This window comes from Pundamilia nyererei, unplaced genomic scaffold, assembly GCF_000239375.1.
Source record: "Pundamilia nyererei isolate P.nyererei 1_Seehausen unplaced genomic scaffold, PunNye1.0 scaffold00099, whole genome shotgun sequence".
Classification (NCBI taxonomy): domain Eukaryota; kingdom Metazoa; phylum Chordata; class Actinopteri; order Cichliformes; family Cichlidae; genus Pundamilia; species Pundamilia nyererei.
Genome location: NW_005187500.1, coordinates 2,289,180 through 2,305,331, shown reverse-complemented (window position 1 = coordinate 2,305,331; position 16,152 = coordinate 2,289,180). Strand labels below are relative to the sequence as shown.

Below are 16,152 nucleotides of genomic sequence, written 5' to 3'. Positions count from 1 at the left end.
AGTGTCTGCATGTTTCCTTCCTGCTATCTTATTTTGGGTAGCTTCAGTCAGTGATAATGATCAGTTTTATTTTGGGGATGCCTGGCTGGAAGCGCATGGAGGGGCCAGACGTGCGTTGACAGGTCCTGTATTCCTGGCGCAGCGCATGTTCACATGCAGGTCTGATGTGGATGCTAAGTCCTAAAGACAGATACTGCATCTAGGCTGTGGGCTAAAGCTCGAGTCGCCGTTGAACATAAATTCACTAAATCCAAACAGTCACATGACAGCAGTGTCATAGCTTCCAAAATTATTTCAATACAGCACTGCTGTTTGCTCACTAAAGGTTTAAAAGGAAGCGTCTGAATCTTTGTGTCTCAGGCTGGTATAAAAAAACAAATAAGGTTGTTTTTCAGGTGTGTTCTTCCTTTTTACAACTACACGCTAATTACAAATTATAAAATGTTGAGAGAAATATCAACGCTAATCATTTAAAAAATGTGGCTTTACACTTCTCTATATGCTTGTCTTCATCCAGTAGCAGTTTCACAACTTAATTCTCAGTCTCCTCCTCCTCCGCTGTGGTTTGAATGGAGGTGAACTCATGCAGGGGGCTGTGGATGTCTAACATGGCCGCTGTTTGATACCCCCTGGTGCATTAGGGGGGTCGCTACTTATATTTGTCAAGGTCAATTAATGAATGCCGGGGTAAAGCTGGCAGGGTCCCCAAAATGCCCCCGGGGCTCATAAATTACCCAGAAGACACATTTAAGGACACGATTTGATCTCCTCCAATTAAGATAATTTAGATTTTTTTCCCTTAACCAAATGCCTACATAGCACCCAGTCAGGTGTAGCCTACATCACTGTTTCTCCCTGCCTCCCTCCCTCCTTCAGCCTCCATCCTGCAGCCTGCTACACCACAACAGTGGCAACAAACCATAGAAGGATGTCCTGCCTGAGCTAATATTTATTTATTTATATTTTTTTGCTTGCGTTAATGCACAGTTCACCCTGCGTGGCACCTTGATCCGTCATAAAACAAAAGAAAGGGTTTCTTTTTTTTGTATCCCCCCCCCCCTTTTTTTTTTCTTTCTTTCTGATTTTTCTTTTTTTACGCCAGAGGCTCAGCTGTGCCCCCCACCACCCCCACCCCTGCACCTTTAAGGCAATGGAGAGGGAGGAAAGCGGCTGCGGAGAAGGAAGCGAGGTTTTATTCCACGGTGCTCTGAGGCAGGGCAGGTTATAAGCGCAGGGACCAGTGTGCGCAGTTTGTGTGTGCGGCTGCGGGGGGAAGATGCGTGTGCTTGTTGCTCGCCGGATGGAGAGAGGTGGCGAAGAGAGAATGAGTTTCCAGCGCAGCTAACAGTCAACTCCATGCGCTTTTTAATCCTCGACAGAAATTCCAACTTTTTACGCATTTTTTTCCCCGCACATACCTGAGATGACACGTTTGCCTCTTTTCAGGGCATAGACTTCTAATTCATTCATTCTTTATTGATTCTTTTCATTATTGGAGGCTTTTTTGGTTCTTATTTTTTATGTTTTTAATATATTTTTTCTTTGATGTTTTAATTTTCTATCCGTGGATTTCGGTGTGCGCATAGGCAGTGCGTCCTGTGCTTTTGAGCCTCTGACTCAGCAGCAGCACAGCTCACCTGGTCCGGAGCGCACCGAGCCGAGCTCCCTCATGTTCCACACAGAGCAGCACTCCGGTACGGGGGGACGGCTGCACTGAGGCCCGGCACGGTGCGGTCAGTCCTAAAAAAAAGAAAAAGAAAGGAGGGGTGAGACGCACAGTTGTGGATCATATACCATCTCCCGTTGTACCAGGAGACAATCAGCAGCAGGAAAAAGCTCAAACCTCCTCCTCTTCATCTTCTTCCCAACGTGAAGGATTGAGAGAGAGAGAGGGAGAGAGAGCGCGCCAGAGGGAGAGAGAGATTTGCAGGCTCCCTTTTCTTATATTGCAATTGACTTGGGAAAAAATAAAAAAGGGGGGAAATAATAAGAAGAAAGAGTGCGTGGAGAGAAGAAGAAAAAAGCATAAGCTTGGATATTGAACGGAGCGGGGCATGTGGATATTGGCTCTTTTCTTTTTCCAGTGCATCTTGAATGGTAAGTGATGCTTTTGCGCACATCGAACTTAAAGTTTATGCTGATTATCGAACAGAACCAAGCTGTAATTAATACGCGGGGTGGTCTGGAACCATTTCTACTTTGAGGATAATATTTATTTATATTTTGTCCCGGGAAAACGATGGGTAGAACAGGCTGTTGCTATGTCCTGTCACTGACAGTGGGGCTTTTGGTGGGAGGTTGATATTTACTTGCACAGTAACCTTTAATAAAGTGAAAATGTTTTATCCCCTCATACATCTTCGATATTTAACAATAACCTTGTGCAGATAGAGAAGCAGAGAGAGGGGAGAAATGTAGGTTGTGGATAGGTGCAGCCTGTACTGCATGAAGAACGAGGCTCTTTACAGGAATATTTCTATTTTCTTTTTTCTACAATGATTTTTTTTAGTAAAATTTAGGGTCAAAATAATTGGAACAATTATCAGTTTTCATTTTAAATTTGTACAGAAAGGATTATTTATTCCCTCTCTTGAAGCTAAGCTGGGCCTCAGTTTGGCTGCATTTTCATACATCATTTTTAGGTGCCGGATCTGCACTGTTTATAAATCAGATTTCTATTTGTATAAATTATGAAAGTAATATTTTAGTAAATCATTTTGTGGGAACACAGTTGTGTGTTACTTGGTGCAATCAGCCTTTGGTTGTTTTAATCTCTATTCTGCTTTTGAGAGGCATTCAAACAAAAACCGTTATTTGCATGAAATAATTTCTTTATTGACATTCACAATGATTTTCTATTCAAAAATCTACTCATGAACCAAGAAATGAGCTGGTGAATATGTCAGATATTTACTTTCATTCTGTAATTTATTTAAAGTAAAAAAAATTAACAAAATGCTTTGCACATGTAACTGCATGTTTGTGTGCTTTCTCTCAGATCTATTAATTGTCTCCTTGAAAAAGAATGAAAAGGTTGGCCAGTTGTTTTGTGTGTGTGTGTTTCTTTTTTTTTTCCGGCATTGCACCCGCCATATTAGAAGCACAGACATGGAGTCATTTTGAATTGGGGGGAAAAAAAAGAGACAAGCCCTTATCACCCTTGCCCAAATGCACATCTCGCAAAATGCATCCACATCCCGTTTTGTATACAGTGAATTCCTCAAAAGATTGGCTTGATAAGTGGTAGTTGTATCTTTCTTTGGAGTGGGGGTAACTGATTTTTTTTTTACAGCGAACACAGGAATTGGAAAAGGGGGGTGGTGAGGGACACGGGGCTGTGGGGTATAGGACGGGATGTGCGCATGTTGGGGGGCAGAAATCGTCTCGAAAGAAAATTGAGCTATTTTGAAGATCTTTTGAAAGATACGTGGAAGCAAAGGGGTTAAAAAAATAAGACTGGACACAATGTGGACTGAGAGTAGACGATGATGCATCAAGCAAAGATGACAGGAAAACCATTTTGTTGCCAATGTGAAGGGTTCTGTGAAGGCAGGGTTTATTTATAGGGGAGAATGGATTCAAAGCAAATTCTCTTTTTGCTGCAGCCGAGACGAGAGAATTTCCAAGAACACGAGAGGACACTGGTGTTCATTTGAAATCTAACTAAACGCTGTACTGAAATCCCCGTTTGCAGAGCGAGATTCATGGCTTAGCTTGCTTGTGAATGGCTTTTTTCAGTCTCTTTGGTCCAGGCAACAGTGTTGCAAAATGGCTGCTACTAGAGACATCTACATGGAAACTTTGAATGGCAGCAACAGCACTTGTAATTGTGATGAATGCTACGTTCGAGGCTGCTGCTGATGCGGTACCATTTGTATCAGCAGACTTGAATCGTCTGACGCTGACCTTTTCTTCTCATTCAGAGATCTGAGCGTCGTTTTTGTGTCGGAAAGTAGAATTGACCAGTGTTCATTATGATGATCCCTGTATTTTTCCTGTGCCATGCTAAAATTGACAGTACACAGAATTAAAAGGCTGTGAGTGGTGATGTTAGATGCTATTGTTTCTGCCGTGCATTTGTTTTCAGTGGACAGACCTGCAAAGACTGCACTTAACGAGCCATTTCCATCCGAATCGTACATTTTTACACCTCTTGTGGATGGAGAGATGAAGCTTTACGAAATAAAGGCTTTTAGAGCTCTGGTCCGGTACAGGCTGCTGAGGTTGTCTCTATGGAGACCTGGGTAATGAGTGTTGCTGCAGTGTGGGCTTTGGGCTTGACAAACACTGCACTCTGTTCAGGTGACCTGATCAGTGCTTCTCGATACACATCACGGCCTTTCATTAATTTTCAAAAACTGATACACGTCTGTGCAGGTGTCGTTTGCATGCACTATATTTGCATTGGCTCTTAATAGAAAATGTATTTAAAGATTGCAGCTCCTGGCTATTTGCACAGCTTTTCAGTGATCATTTATGAATAGTATCTACTGTACAAACTCCATTTTGCTCTGAATTGCTGTTTTCCAATTTGAGGACACATTTGCAAGCTCATCTACAAGAGATATAAACAATTCAGCACTGTAGAGAGTAAAATCTGCTGTAGAGTTCACTCCAGTGGTGCTTGAGCTTTTAAAGTGCTCTTACAAAAGTGTCTATCCTAAATGGAATAGGAAAAACATTCCAGTTATGAAGAGAGAAAATTGGGGAAATGGCATAATGTTGTTTTTGCTTAGCTATGCCAGGGGGGGAAATCTGACACATGCTCAATTGGACACTAATAAGCTGTGTAAATATACAGTGAAGCGCCTCAATTGGCTCTTAGTATCACTCTGTGCATGTTTATTTTTAGCTTTTAGCTTGGGATGGAAAGGGGGATGCTGGAGAAAAGGTCTTTATCATGTTATCAAACATGATTAATGTCGGAGCAGACTTTAGTTTTCCTCAGCATTTGTTTCTGTTTTACAACATCGTACTGCAAACTTTTCACAATAACCAACAACTGTTTCCAGTTTTAAAAATATAAAACACCAAGACCCAGGAATATTTATTCAGATATGAGCAAATTATGTAATGAAACATCACTAAACTGACATAAATCAGCGATGTGTATCTGTACACAGTGGCTCGGTCATACCTATATATTTTTATATTCATATCATTGTTCTAATCAGTAGAGCGTATAGTTGTAAATTTCTCACACTAAGTAACAACTTTCATTTGCTTTCCACAATATTTCCTGTCACAGAAGAGTGAAAAAGGAACTCGTGTTGGTTGTTCAGGAATTTGATCCATGTTATGTAAAAGATTGTGTTCCTCATCAAATATATAGTTAAAAAAACACTCAAAAAATGATTCATTCGATTCAATTCAGTTCAGATTTTACTTTCTTACTCTGGTAGCAGCAGTTGTTTTAAGGTGCTATATACTGTAAGGTAAAGACTCTGTTGTACTGGAGAGAGAACTCCAAAGATCACATGATCCCATATGAGAAAATACTTTGCGACACAGGGAAGGAAGAACTCTCTGAAAGCACACAGCAAGACAAAGCTTATTTTGCCAACATCTCATTGAAGTTACAGCATCTTAGTCTTAATTTTTCACAAGTGTACCTCAGTGCAAATCACACATCACTACCTTCAATCGAAAAGAGTTTTCTGAAGATAATCTAGGAGGCACGCTTCCCTGAAACATTTTCGACCAGACTAAATGTATTGTACACCGCTAAAATGAATTTCCTTATCTGTAATTTACAAGTGGAAAAATGTGTCTTGGGTTTGCTATTTTTAAATTTGGAGACGACTGCACACCAAATTTTCCTCCTATTTTACAGTTTTAGCCAATCGTCACCACACAAAACAGTGTTGCTTAGAGGTCGCATCAGGGCCAGTAGGAAACTAGGTCTGTGCAGACTCTGGTCTTTTGGTATACATCTGTCACTTCACATAGAGACAGAACGGGTTGACGGAGTCACAGCAACACACATCAGCAAACAATAACTGAGCTCAGTTCCTCAGTAGCACGTTAATATCAGCACACCAGTCAATGCAATGTAGGCCACTGGGAACATGAGTTTAAACTCAGCGTGTTTACTCTGTAAGTGCATAGTTGTCATGTCTTGATTTTGTTCAGTTAGGATCGGCACTCATGCTCGAGATAGTCATTTCTGACAGCTGTATTCATACATTCATGTTTACCGTTAGTAGAAACTGTAAAGTCAATATATTCTAAAACCTAAATGCATTTATTATGAAATAAACAGTGTTTGTGCTCTTATATTAGCTTAGAGTGTCGCAGTAGGATAGATTTCGTTCACATTTGTTGTTTTTCTTCAAGGTGTTATGAAATCTGGTTCATTCGGTAATGTTAGAAGGCATTAGAGACTTAGTGTTTTTGTGGACTCGCTAATCACTCCGGGATTTGTCCGTGCCATCGGATCGAGGTTTTTTTTGTTTGTTTTTGCCACTGCATGCTTACGCTTTAGCTTGGCTGTGAGTAGACTCAAGCATATGTTAATGGATGCACATTGAACTGTTAAAGGTTTCATTTAACCCAGACCAGAATGCTTAAGGAGATGATAGTGTGTAGTGAGGCAGAAAAAGAGGAGGAAGAGAGGGGGGAAGAGGGACGCACACAGTCAGCTTGTGTTATGTGGTGTCTAAAACTCAAAGAGTCATATCAAATCGCCCTGCTTTTCCATGCAGAAACAAGATTATTCTCAGCTTTTTTTTTACACTTATGAAGACTGAACTGCCTTTTTTATCCTTTGTCCAGTTAAAGTTCATGGCTGCGAGTGCCACAGCCCAAATTAACTGGTATAAGTGACAGAAATTGCTCGAACCCTTTGTTCTTGACATTGTAATGATAATTCAGAGCATCCTGCTGCTTTTTTTTCTGGTTCTAGTCCATATTGCAGCTGACATGTGTGATAGTTCATTAAAGATATATGAAGATAAACTTAATAAGGTTAAAGTACAAAATGCTATGCAATCATTAGATCAGCCAAGCACTACAACATGCATTCAGGCTTATGGGTGTTTCACAGATAAGTGGTAACTATAAAAGTTGTTGTCGGTGCTTATGGCTATGGTATTCATATACAGCACATCTGCACATCTAGCACTTAACATGGACTCACAGATTAAAGGTAATACTCAAAAGTATTGAATGACATTTTGACAGAATATTGGCTCAGATCAGTTTTACACAGTTTAACTGATGGATCACTGCAGTTTAGCTTGTTGTCTAACCTGATTACCAGAACATCTTTGACATTTTGCGTGACATGTAAGCTGCATTCTTCAGAAATGGCCTTGCATGAGTGTACAATGAGACAGTGTTACAGAGCAAGTAAAGTGGTTAAAAACAATGGACTAGAGTTTCCGGTACATCTTATCGGGACTAGTGATTTAACAAGATCACAGTTACCTAAGTTATTTGCATATGTAGGCTTTCATTAGAAAATAGGGCAGTAGGTTAATGCTGTGACCAGTCAGGTACAACAACAGGTAACATAAGCTCTCAAAATAAAGACCTTGGTTGTTTGTCCTTGAACTTGGAGGATTTTATTGAAATGGACTTCATTTCTAATATTCCGGATAAAATGTTACATTTTGACTTTTATTATCTAAAGCATGCAGTGTATCACTGTGAAAGTAGTGAGTTTAGCATATGAAATACACTCTTGGACTTTATTTGGTTCATCTGTTAAACTGCCCTTTAACACAAATGTCTAATCGGCCAATCACATTGCAACAATTCACTGCATTTATCCATACGGGCATAATCAAGCTCAAACTGGGCATCAGAATGGTAAAGAAAGGAGAAGTGACGTTAGACGTGGCATGGTTATTGGTGTCATACAGGTATGTTAAAAACTGCAGATCTATTGGAGCTGTACCACACAACCACCTCTGGGGTTTGCAGAGAATTGTACACAAAAGACAAAAATATCAAGTGAGCACTGTTGATGTCAGAGGTCAGAGGAGAATGGCCAGACTACTTTGCACTGATAAAAACCAAATAACCACTGGTTACAACCACGGAGAGCAACATGCTGAATGTTGAAGCAGCAGAAGACCACTATGGGGACCGCTCCTGTCAGCTGTATCCACAGAAGTTTAGAGCTTGGCTGTGGTTATCCATCAGGTATAAAAATAAATAAACACCAGAGCCAAGTTCTAGACACATTATGGAGTGGCCCCTTCTACAAATGGAATCAAAACTCAATCCAAGGGCACCAGTTTAGCTCAGCTGGACTGAGCGGGCAACCATATGCTGCTGAGGGCGGCCGACCCGGGTTCGAGTCTGACCCGCAGCCCTTTGCCGCATGGCTTTACTGTCAGTCTTCACTGTATCTGTCTAGTAAAGCCAGTAAAAGGCCAACAAATATATTAAAGGGAAAAAATCAATCCAAAAGGGAGAAGAACACTAAACTTGTGCCATGATTCGGTTGCAATGAGCAGATATGAGGTTAAAATTGTTGACAAACACTGTTTCCCATCAACAATATTTGATAATGGAGCATCTACATAATGCACTGAATTTATATATGTTTACTCTTACCGTTTTGCCTGATTTGAAATTTTCATATTATTTAAAAAAAAGTATGTAGAACAGACAAAAATGATGCAACTACTGCAAAACAACACAGATCTGTGCACAGATCAGATTGCTGGTTTTACCTCATAGACCACAGAGGGAAGTTCTCATTTGTTATCCCTGAGAAGACGTGAAGGGATGTCAACAAATTATACTAAACTAACACTGTCTAAACCAAAATGAAACCAAAATGAGACGTTTACAACAGAAGCATCTGAAACACAGTAATATTACAAAGTATTCCTCTTGAGCTTCACTCCATATCGATTTCATGCTGTTTACACATTTTCACGTGAACAAAGTGAAAGACTGCATTGCTTGCGTTGCAATGATTGCTGCCTGGGATGAAACACAGAGGCAAGAGGTTCAAACAGCATCTCATTCATGTCAGTAATATAAAATACCTCAAGCTTGCAGCAGATTAACAAGACCAATGATGGCAGACACAGTGATGGAAGCATTTTTGCATGTTTGTCCAAATTCGCTGTCCTTGCGTTAATTGTAGACTTTAAAATGTGATTTCATAAAAATATTAATTGAGTCTTGCCCTGAACAAGTGGGAGCAATGTTCTGCTAAACTAAATTATACTGCTGGAAAATGATTTTATCAGCTGCACTCGAATTCTGTGGTCAGTTTGTGTAGAGGGGGAAAAGCTAAAAATGAACCATTTTAGAATAAACCTTCTTTATGGGGGGTGTGGGGGGCGGGGGGGTGTTTACAATAAAGATTACCCAAAGTTAAACCATAAAAGACAATCACTGACAAAATAGAAAATACTCACTTGTAATTTCTTCCTCTGTGGCTGACATATTCATTAAGCATACCAGACCGTGCTGATTAACATTCACAGTCCAGCTCTTTTCCTGTAGCCCAAAATGTGTAACATTTTCAAACATTCTGGCAAATGTTTCATTAAAGTGTTGCTCGCCCCCAGCTCCATTCCGCTCCAGTCTCAGCTCTATCAGGCCTTCCCCAGAAGTGATTATGCTAATTGCTGTTTGATCAGATGATTAAATTATAATTTGATTAATCCCAGGCACTAAACGCTCTGAATATGTTGATGTGTGTTTTGCTGCCTGGCAGTGTTTGCAGGGCCCCTGTCACCGGTGCTGCCAGTATAATTCACACAGCTCAGGTATAGGACAGGGAGTACGCGAGGCTGCGTCGGAAGGTAGTTACGGACACGAATGAAACAGCGGTGTTGATGTACAGCTGCGCAGTAATCACAGAAAACATGATGGTTAATAAAAGCTCACTCCCATCTGTGTGCTGATTGAGTGCAGCTCTAATGCAGATATCTGCCATTTTCTCAGCCGTCGCCTGTCCCTGTTCCTCTCAATTGACTGTGTATCCGTCAGAGTGATTTATATTAGTGAGGTTGCAGATAGCCTCGTACAGGACTGCAAGGTTTTTTGAAGTTCTGTAAAGCTAGCATTGCTAGTGTGACTGTGACTTCTTAAACCTCCTGACTGGATATAAATGAAAAAGCTAAAGTAGAGCTAGACACATGAAAACATCACATATTCTAAACAATCGTTAAGAACCACAAAAATCCACGCTTAACAAATTGGCTCACAATTTTTTTGCATAGAAGCAATAAGGATTGTCTTTTCTAGTGGGGTTACTAAAGACAAAATGCTGTTGCCTCAAAGGGAAATGGTGGGCTGATGAGTGGAGGAGGAGGAGGGGGGGAGGGATGAGGGAGACAGTGATGGGAGGGGAGCGGTGATATTTTTCTGAGGCAGAAGAGTATGGCCGTGAGCAGAAAGGCAACAATGTCTAGTCATCTGACCCACAATCCCATTTAACCCCAGGACTTTGATTTGCCCTCCACTGTTAACTGCCACATTTCGCCTCCTTCTTTCTCTCCTGCAAATGGCATTCACTGTGCCCCGGGATAATAGGAAAACAACATGGCAATGAAGCAAAATGTCTTCCTGTTATAGCTCTCTACAGAGGCGGAAAATTCTCTAATCTGTTCGTGTGATACACAGTTAAGGAAATTCTGTTGTGTTTATTTTGATACAATAACCAGTGCCTATGAAAGACCATATTTACACAACTGTTTATATGTTCATCTCTATAAGTCCAGTAAATGAGTGAAATAAATACATCTATCCATTTAGGGCTCAGGAAAAATACATCTGCCAGTACTTGTAACACACCAAATACACTGTATGATTTTTACTCGAAGGATTAAGCAGCCAAGCATCTTCTTTTAAAAGTTTCCTTTGTACTGATCGAGCATTTTAATCAGAAGTGGAAATTTACTTTTTTACCAATAGAACATCTCACCAGTCAAAGTTCATACATGTCCCACACATTTGCACTCGTGTTTAGCAGACCGAATGAGTGAGCATTGTTGTTTCTTTCCTTTGAAACGATGAACATGATCCCAAGTATTCTGTCTGTTACGAATGGAGCACGTGTCTCATCTAAAAACATGTCAAAGTGATCAAAAGGTGGAAAGTGAAATACACCAGAGCTGTCTGAGCTTCAGTAAACTTCTCACCCAGTGGTGACTAAACATGTTGGCATGAATGACCAAACGCTGAAATCCAGCATATGTCAGATCAAGTCAAAAGGACAAACAGGTTAGTGGTGAAGTACACTACCATGCTTTCTCTCACTTTCTTCTCTTTCTTTCTCACAGAGAAACAAAATCCAGCTGTACTGTAATTACTCTGCTCAGATGCATACCAAACGTCTTTTCTTTAGGCTCTAAGCTCCTGTGCTGTGTCACAGTACCAGTACTGTGGATGATCTTCAGGCTGTCAGCCTTCCTCCTCCAGCAAATCTCCTCGTTCATCCCTTCCTGCTGGGTTTAATGTCCTCCTCCTCAGCTCACCTGAGATCCTCTTTCTCTCTCTATCTCTCTCTCTGTCGGCTCAGTCAGTTGAATGGTACTTGATGGTATAGCGAGCAGAGGTAGGAGGAATTTTACTCAAACAGAAATAATGCCACTCTCCCACCCTCTAACAGCATGCACGGCGTATATTGTGCCTCACTAGATTTTATACAAATTTAAGTCAAGTGCTGTAGCACTGTTCAGAGATACAAGTCAAGAACTCACTACAGAATATCTAACTAAAACATCCTCTCTCAAAAAATGTACTCCTATTGCTGAAATAGAAAAAAAAAAACCATTTTCAGTGCAAAATACGCAGTCATGTTAACGTTCTTGGGGTGTACTCGGAGTGACTGACAATATTCTCTTTTAATAAGTACATTAGTTCTTGTACAAAGAAAATGAAGTTAAAGGAGTACTTCAAGATCTTAGGGAAAATGTATGAATTTGGTTTTTCTAAGCATTATGCTTAAACTAATGCCTCTAAAGCCAAATAATTATTATGACAAATTGTTTAAGTGAAGGGTAAAGAAAGAATCGCTTTATGGATGTTCTGGGATTTGTGGAGTTCAACTGATTCTTTGAAAGCCTCACAGTGATCTCAAAACTGCAGGTTGCATGAAGCTATAAGCTGCAAGCATAACATTTATCTTTCATCCAGAACTGAGATAAAGACATTTAGACATTTAAGTCCAAATTTCAAATTTCCCAGAATGTCAAACTGTGTTTTTAAAAAGCATTATTTGAAATGATTGAGCGTCAGCAGGTCATTGTCAGTTGATTCTAGTACGGGATATCCCACCCACACGTGTCCTGGCTGTAGAGCAAGAGCATGGCATCTCATGCTACATGTGCTGTACCGTGTTTCTCTCCATCATGGAACAGATGTTATAGACGTCTGTGAAGGTTCAGACCCAGCAACACGCTCAGGCAAAAACTGGTTCACCCGAAAGACAGAACTCCAAAACACAGACTTAACAATGTGGTGTATGCTGTACAGTGCAGCGAGGAATGCCCAGACCTCTACATCGGAGAGACCAAACAGCCACTTCACAAGCGCATGGCACAACATAGAAGAGCCACCTCCACAGGACAAGACTCAGCAGTCCATCTGCATCTAAAGGTCAAAGGTCACTCTTTCGAGGATGCCAATGTTCACATTTTGGACAGAGAGGACAGATGGTTTGAAAGAGGAGTGAAAGAAGCATCTATGTCCACTGTGAGCGACCATCTTTGAACAGAGGCGGGGTTTAAGACACCAACTCTCTGCCATCTATAATCCAGTTTTGAGATCCCTTCCCAGACGCCTTAACGCCCACTCACATCCTGGGCCATCTGACCTCAGGAAATCGCATGATAGGGTGGGGCCAGGTTTCACAATGAGCTCACACAAAACCCTGGCTGATTGGGACCCACACCCATTTTCACACCTTGGCTCATGTGATTAGGTAGAGCAGCGGTCCCCAACCTTTTTAGCGCCACGGACCGGTTTATGCCCGACATTATTTTCACGGACCGGCCTTTAAGGTGTCGCGGATAAATACAACAAAATAAAACTAGTACCGGTACCGAAAAAAAAGAAGATTTATTCATGACACACCTGAAAAGACCCAGGAAAACCGAGTTAACGATAAAAACGATAACAAAATAACGCTGAACACTGATAAAATCCCTGAAAACCAGACATTTCACACCTGAGCCTCAACTCTCGCGGCCCGGTACCAAACGACTCACGGACCGGTACCCAGGGGGTCCTTTTGTCCCTCTGTGGGGGGATACTCCCACTGGGGTTAAATCTGGGACTCTCCACCATTTGACCTTAGAACTGAAGAAGCTTCTCGGATGAGAGGTGAAACATCTTCAAGCAACTTAAAGAAGTCCAGATGCTTTTCTTTCCAAGCTCCTTAGACTAAGATGTTATAGACATAACATTTTCTCTCAGCCCATGGCTGTTAATAACTGTCAGTAGGCTGGCCATATCTCAGCGTCTACTTTACTTTACCTGGTGGTTAACAAAGTAACCCTAAATGTGGATGTAACACAAGGCAATGAAATGAATGAAGCCTGTCTATGAGGTATGTTGACTTATTATTAAAAGGTGCTAGAATGGGGTTGCTAGTTGTTCCTGCTCACCTTGAACCCTGAGTGTACCTCTCCACTGTCACCTCCATCTAACAGAAGACCACCAGTCGTTGATCCTTCCATTACATCTTCTGCTGGCAGACTGATTCAGAGCCAAAAATAAGAGAAAGGCGTGGCGCTGAAAGGGAAATCTAAAGGTAGTTCTAGTTATTCGGCCCCTCCAAAGAACCAATCGACAGCTGAACAGGGAAATATGTCATCCATACATGTCCACTGTTAAGGTTTGGAACAATTAAAGCATTGGAGCGGCAGCAATATTATCTGGTTACAATAATAGAGATGTAAGCAAATGTACCCAACTTTGTTGTCTTGGCCCTCTTGAATTCAGTGCTTTGGTGGGATATTGATCCTTGTCAGCTCTCTGGAGCCACAGCAAACCTATGATGTCCTAAAAGTTAACACATGCTTGAAAGAATTATATCCTAACAGTAACTGAACATTTGAATTGGTTGTCCCTGGTGCTGTTACCCTTAACAAGGCCGTTGGTTAATGGCAGAGATGCTCCCCACTGCTTCCCTAGCTTGGAAGTTTGCAGCTCTTCATTGTCCCTGTTTCGGGGTGGGGGGGTTAAACCACAGAACTTGAGAAATTCTGAGAGAGAAGAGTTGGAGGAAAGTTTAAAGAATCACCACAGGTTATCCTGAAGTGGAACAAGAACGTGTGACTCAGATCTCATGGCAACCAATCCAGAACTTGATAAAGCGTTCATTAAAGCCAAAAATGTTTTGAGAAAAGTGTGTATTACTGAACTCAGTAGGAGTCATCCACTGAATATCATGAATATCTGTTTCAGACTAAAGTAACTCAGTCTGGACCAGACTTGTGGCTTGTAGGTAGATAAGAAAGCTAGTGTGTCACAGAATAGATATGGATGGCTACTTTTATTGTAGTTAGCTCCGTAACTCATAATGAGAACTGACTTCTGTGGCTCCAGAAGGCTGGGAAATGACTATAGTCTACATTAACCTGTTAGCAGTCGGACGTACCGCCCACGGTACATTGGATGGTTTAGGGGACTAATTGTAAATTTGTAGGACTGCTAAGGGGTTAAGCTCTGATCCGCGCTTGAATTTCCATGTGACCTAATATTAGGTAAATGCAGTCATATCAACATAGCATCACTTGGGAAGCTCCCTACCTCTCCGTCTCAGTCTATTTGCCGTGTTTGTCCTTTCCCGCCTTAGTGATGTAACTGATTAATGTCTTCAAAGTGCACAGTATGTAGGAACTCCCTCCTCTTATGTTAGCGCTTATGTAAATGAGCATTCATATGCATCAACTAACCCACTCCACAGTGATTCTTTGCTCACCCTCCAGAGAGTTGACATCAGAGAAGGGTATCATTGGTTTTACATAGCGGCTGCGTGGCACTGAGCACATCGCTCAACATTATTCATGAGGGCAAATTGGGCGCCGGTGATTTGGGAGAGTGAGGGGACTCTGTTCTTCGATCAGTGCATCTCAGCTCAGTGCAGCGCTTCTCTTTACCGCTCATTGTGTAAGCCCCTAGGGCAACAGTGGAGAGGGTAGGGGGTGGGGTGGGTGCTTGCTTACTCACTGCCATCATGAGGCCATCCTGTCCTCCACCCTATCTCCACCCCTCCCTATCCAACCCCCATTTTCTACTCCCCCAACCACCACACTCTCCTCCCTAGGCAGCCACTGCAGAGCTTTGCCTTAATTACCTGCATCGCCTGCTATGAGCTGTCAGTGTGGCTCAGTCCTTGTTTGCCCCAGTGGAGATGCCCTAATGTCTTGATGCCCTGGTGCCCGCTGACCTGGTGCAGACCACATAGGCCACATTGTGGTTAATACCCAATCGGGCTCCAGTGTTTAAATACATTAACAGCCTTGGCTGAGCACATGTTTTTGGGCTAATAGCTCATTGAATGTGATAAAATCACAGAAGAAAGGGTGAAAATCACGCTTTTGTTGTTGGAACCAAGCAGTCAACCCGGATAATATGTCATAAATTGTAGATTTTTTTTTCTCTTTTGTTGGCATTTCATTGGGAAAAAAGGAGCCTCCATACTCATTCAGTAAAAGTTGATTAATGATGTTTGGGTGAGGTAAATACAAGCTGCGCAAAAAACCCCTGACACATCAGTGGTCTAATGCACAGGCTAATGCATAGGCCTATTTATGCTGTGTGTTAGTGGGACCTGTATTGATCTCACATTTACTTAAATAAATTGCCTCAGTGAAGCAACCACTGACTGGCATTGGTCTGCAAGCAAATACTGAAGGAAAAATATAAACATTATTTGGTTAATATTTTTGAGATGTTATATAACTGAGAATTTTTTTAACCCCTGTCTTGATTTTTAAAAGATAACTACAACTGTTTCCTGTCTGCTATTCTCTGTCATGCTGGAAGGCTAAATCAGCAACATTCCTGCCTGCATTGACTCCCTGCTGGCTCACCAGTGAACCAAGCCCATGTCAGTCTCTATGTTCATGGGCTACCAGACATTAACCCCACCTCCCACACACACACACACACACACACACACACACACACACACACACACACACACACACACACACACACACACACACA

At 41.5% G+C, this 16,152-nt stretch overlaps 1 protein-coding gene across 3 annotated transcripts in view; it reads left to right on the top strand.

Annotated features, from left to right (window-relative positions):
• Positions 1-1,887: 1,887 nt before the first annotated feature.
• dscama (Down syndrome cell adhesion molecule a) overlaps positions 1,888-16,152 on the top strand; it is a 103,793-nt gene continuing 89,528 nt past the window's right edge. For all 3 annotated transcript variants that reach the window (XM_013912751.1, XM_013912752.1, XM_013912750.1), the window contains exon 1: positions 1,888-2,097. In XM_013912751.1, coding sequence (XP_013768205.1) covers positions 2,055-2,097 — 43 coding nt within the window. In that variant the 5' untranslated portion in view covers positions 1,888-2,054. The remainder of the gene's footprint in view (positions 2,098-16,152) is intronic.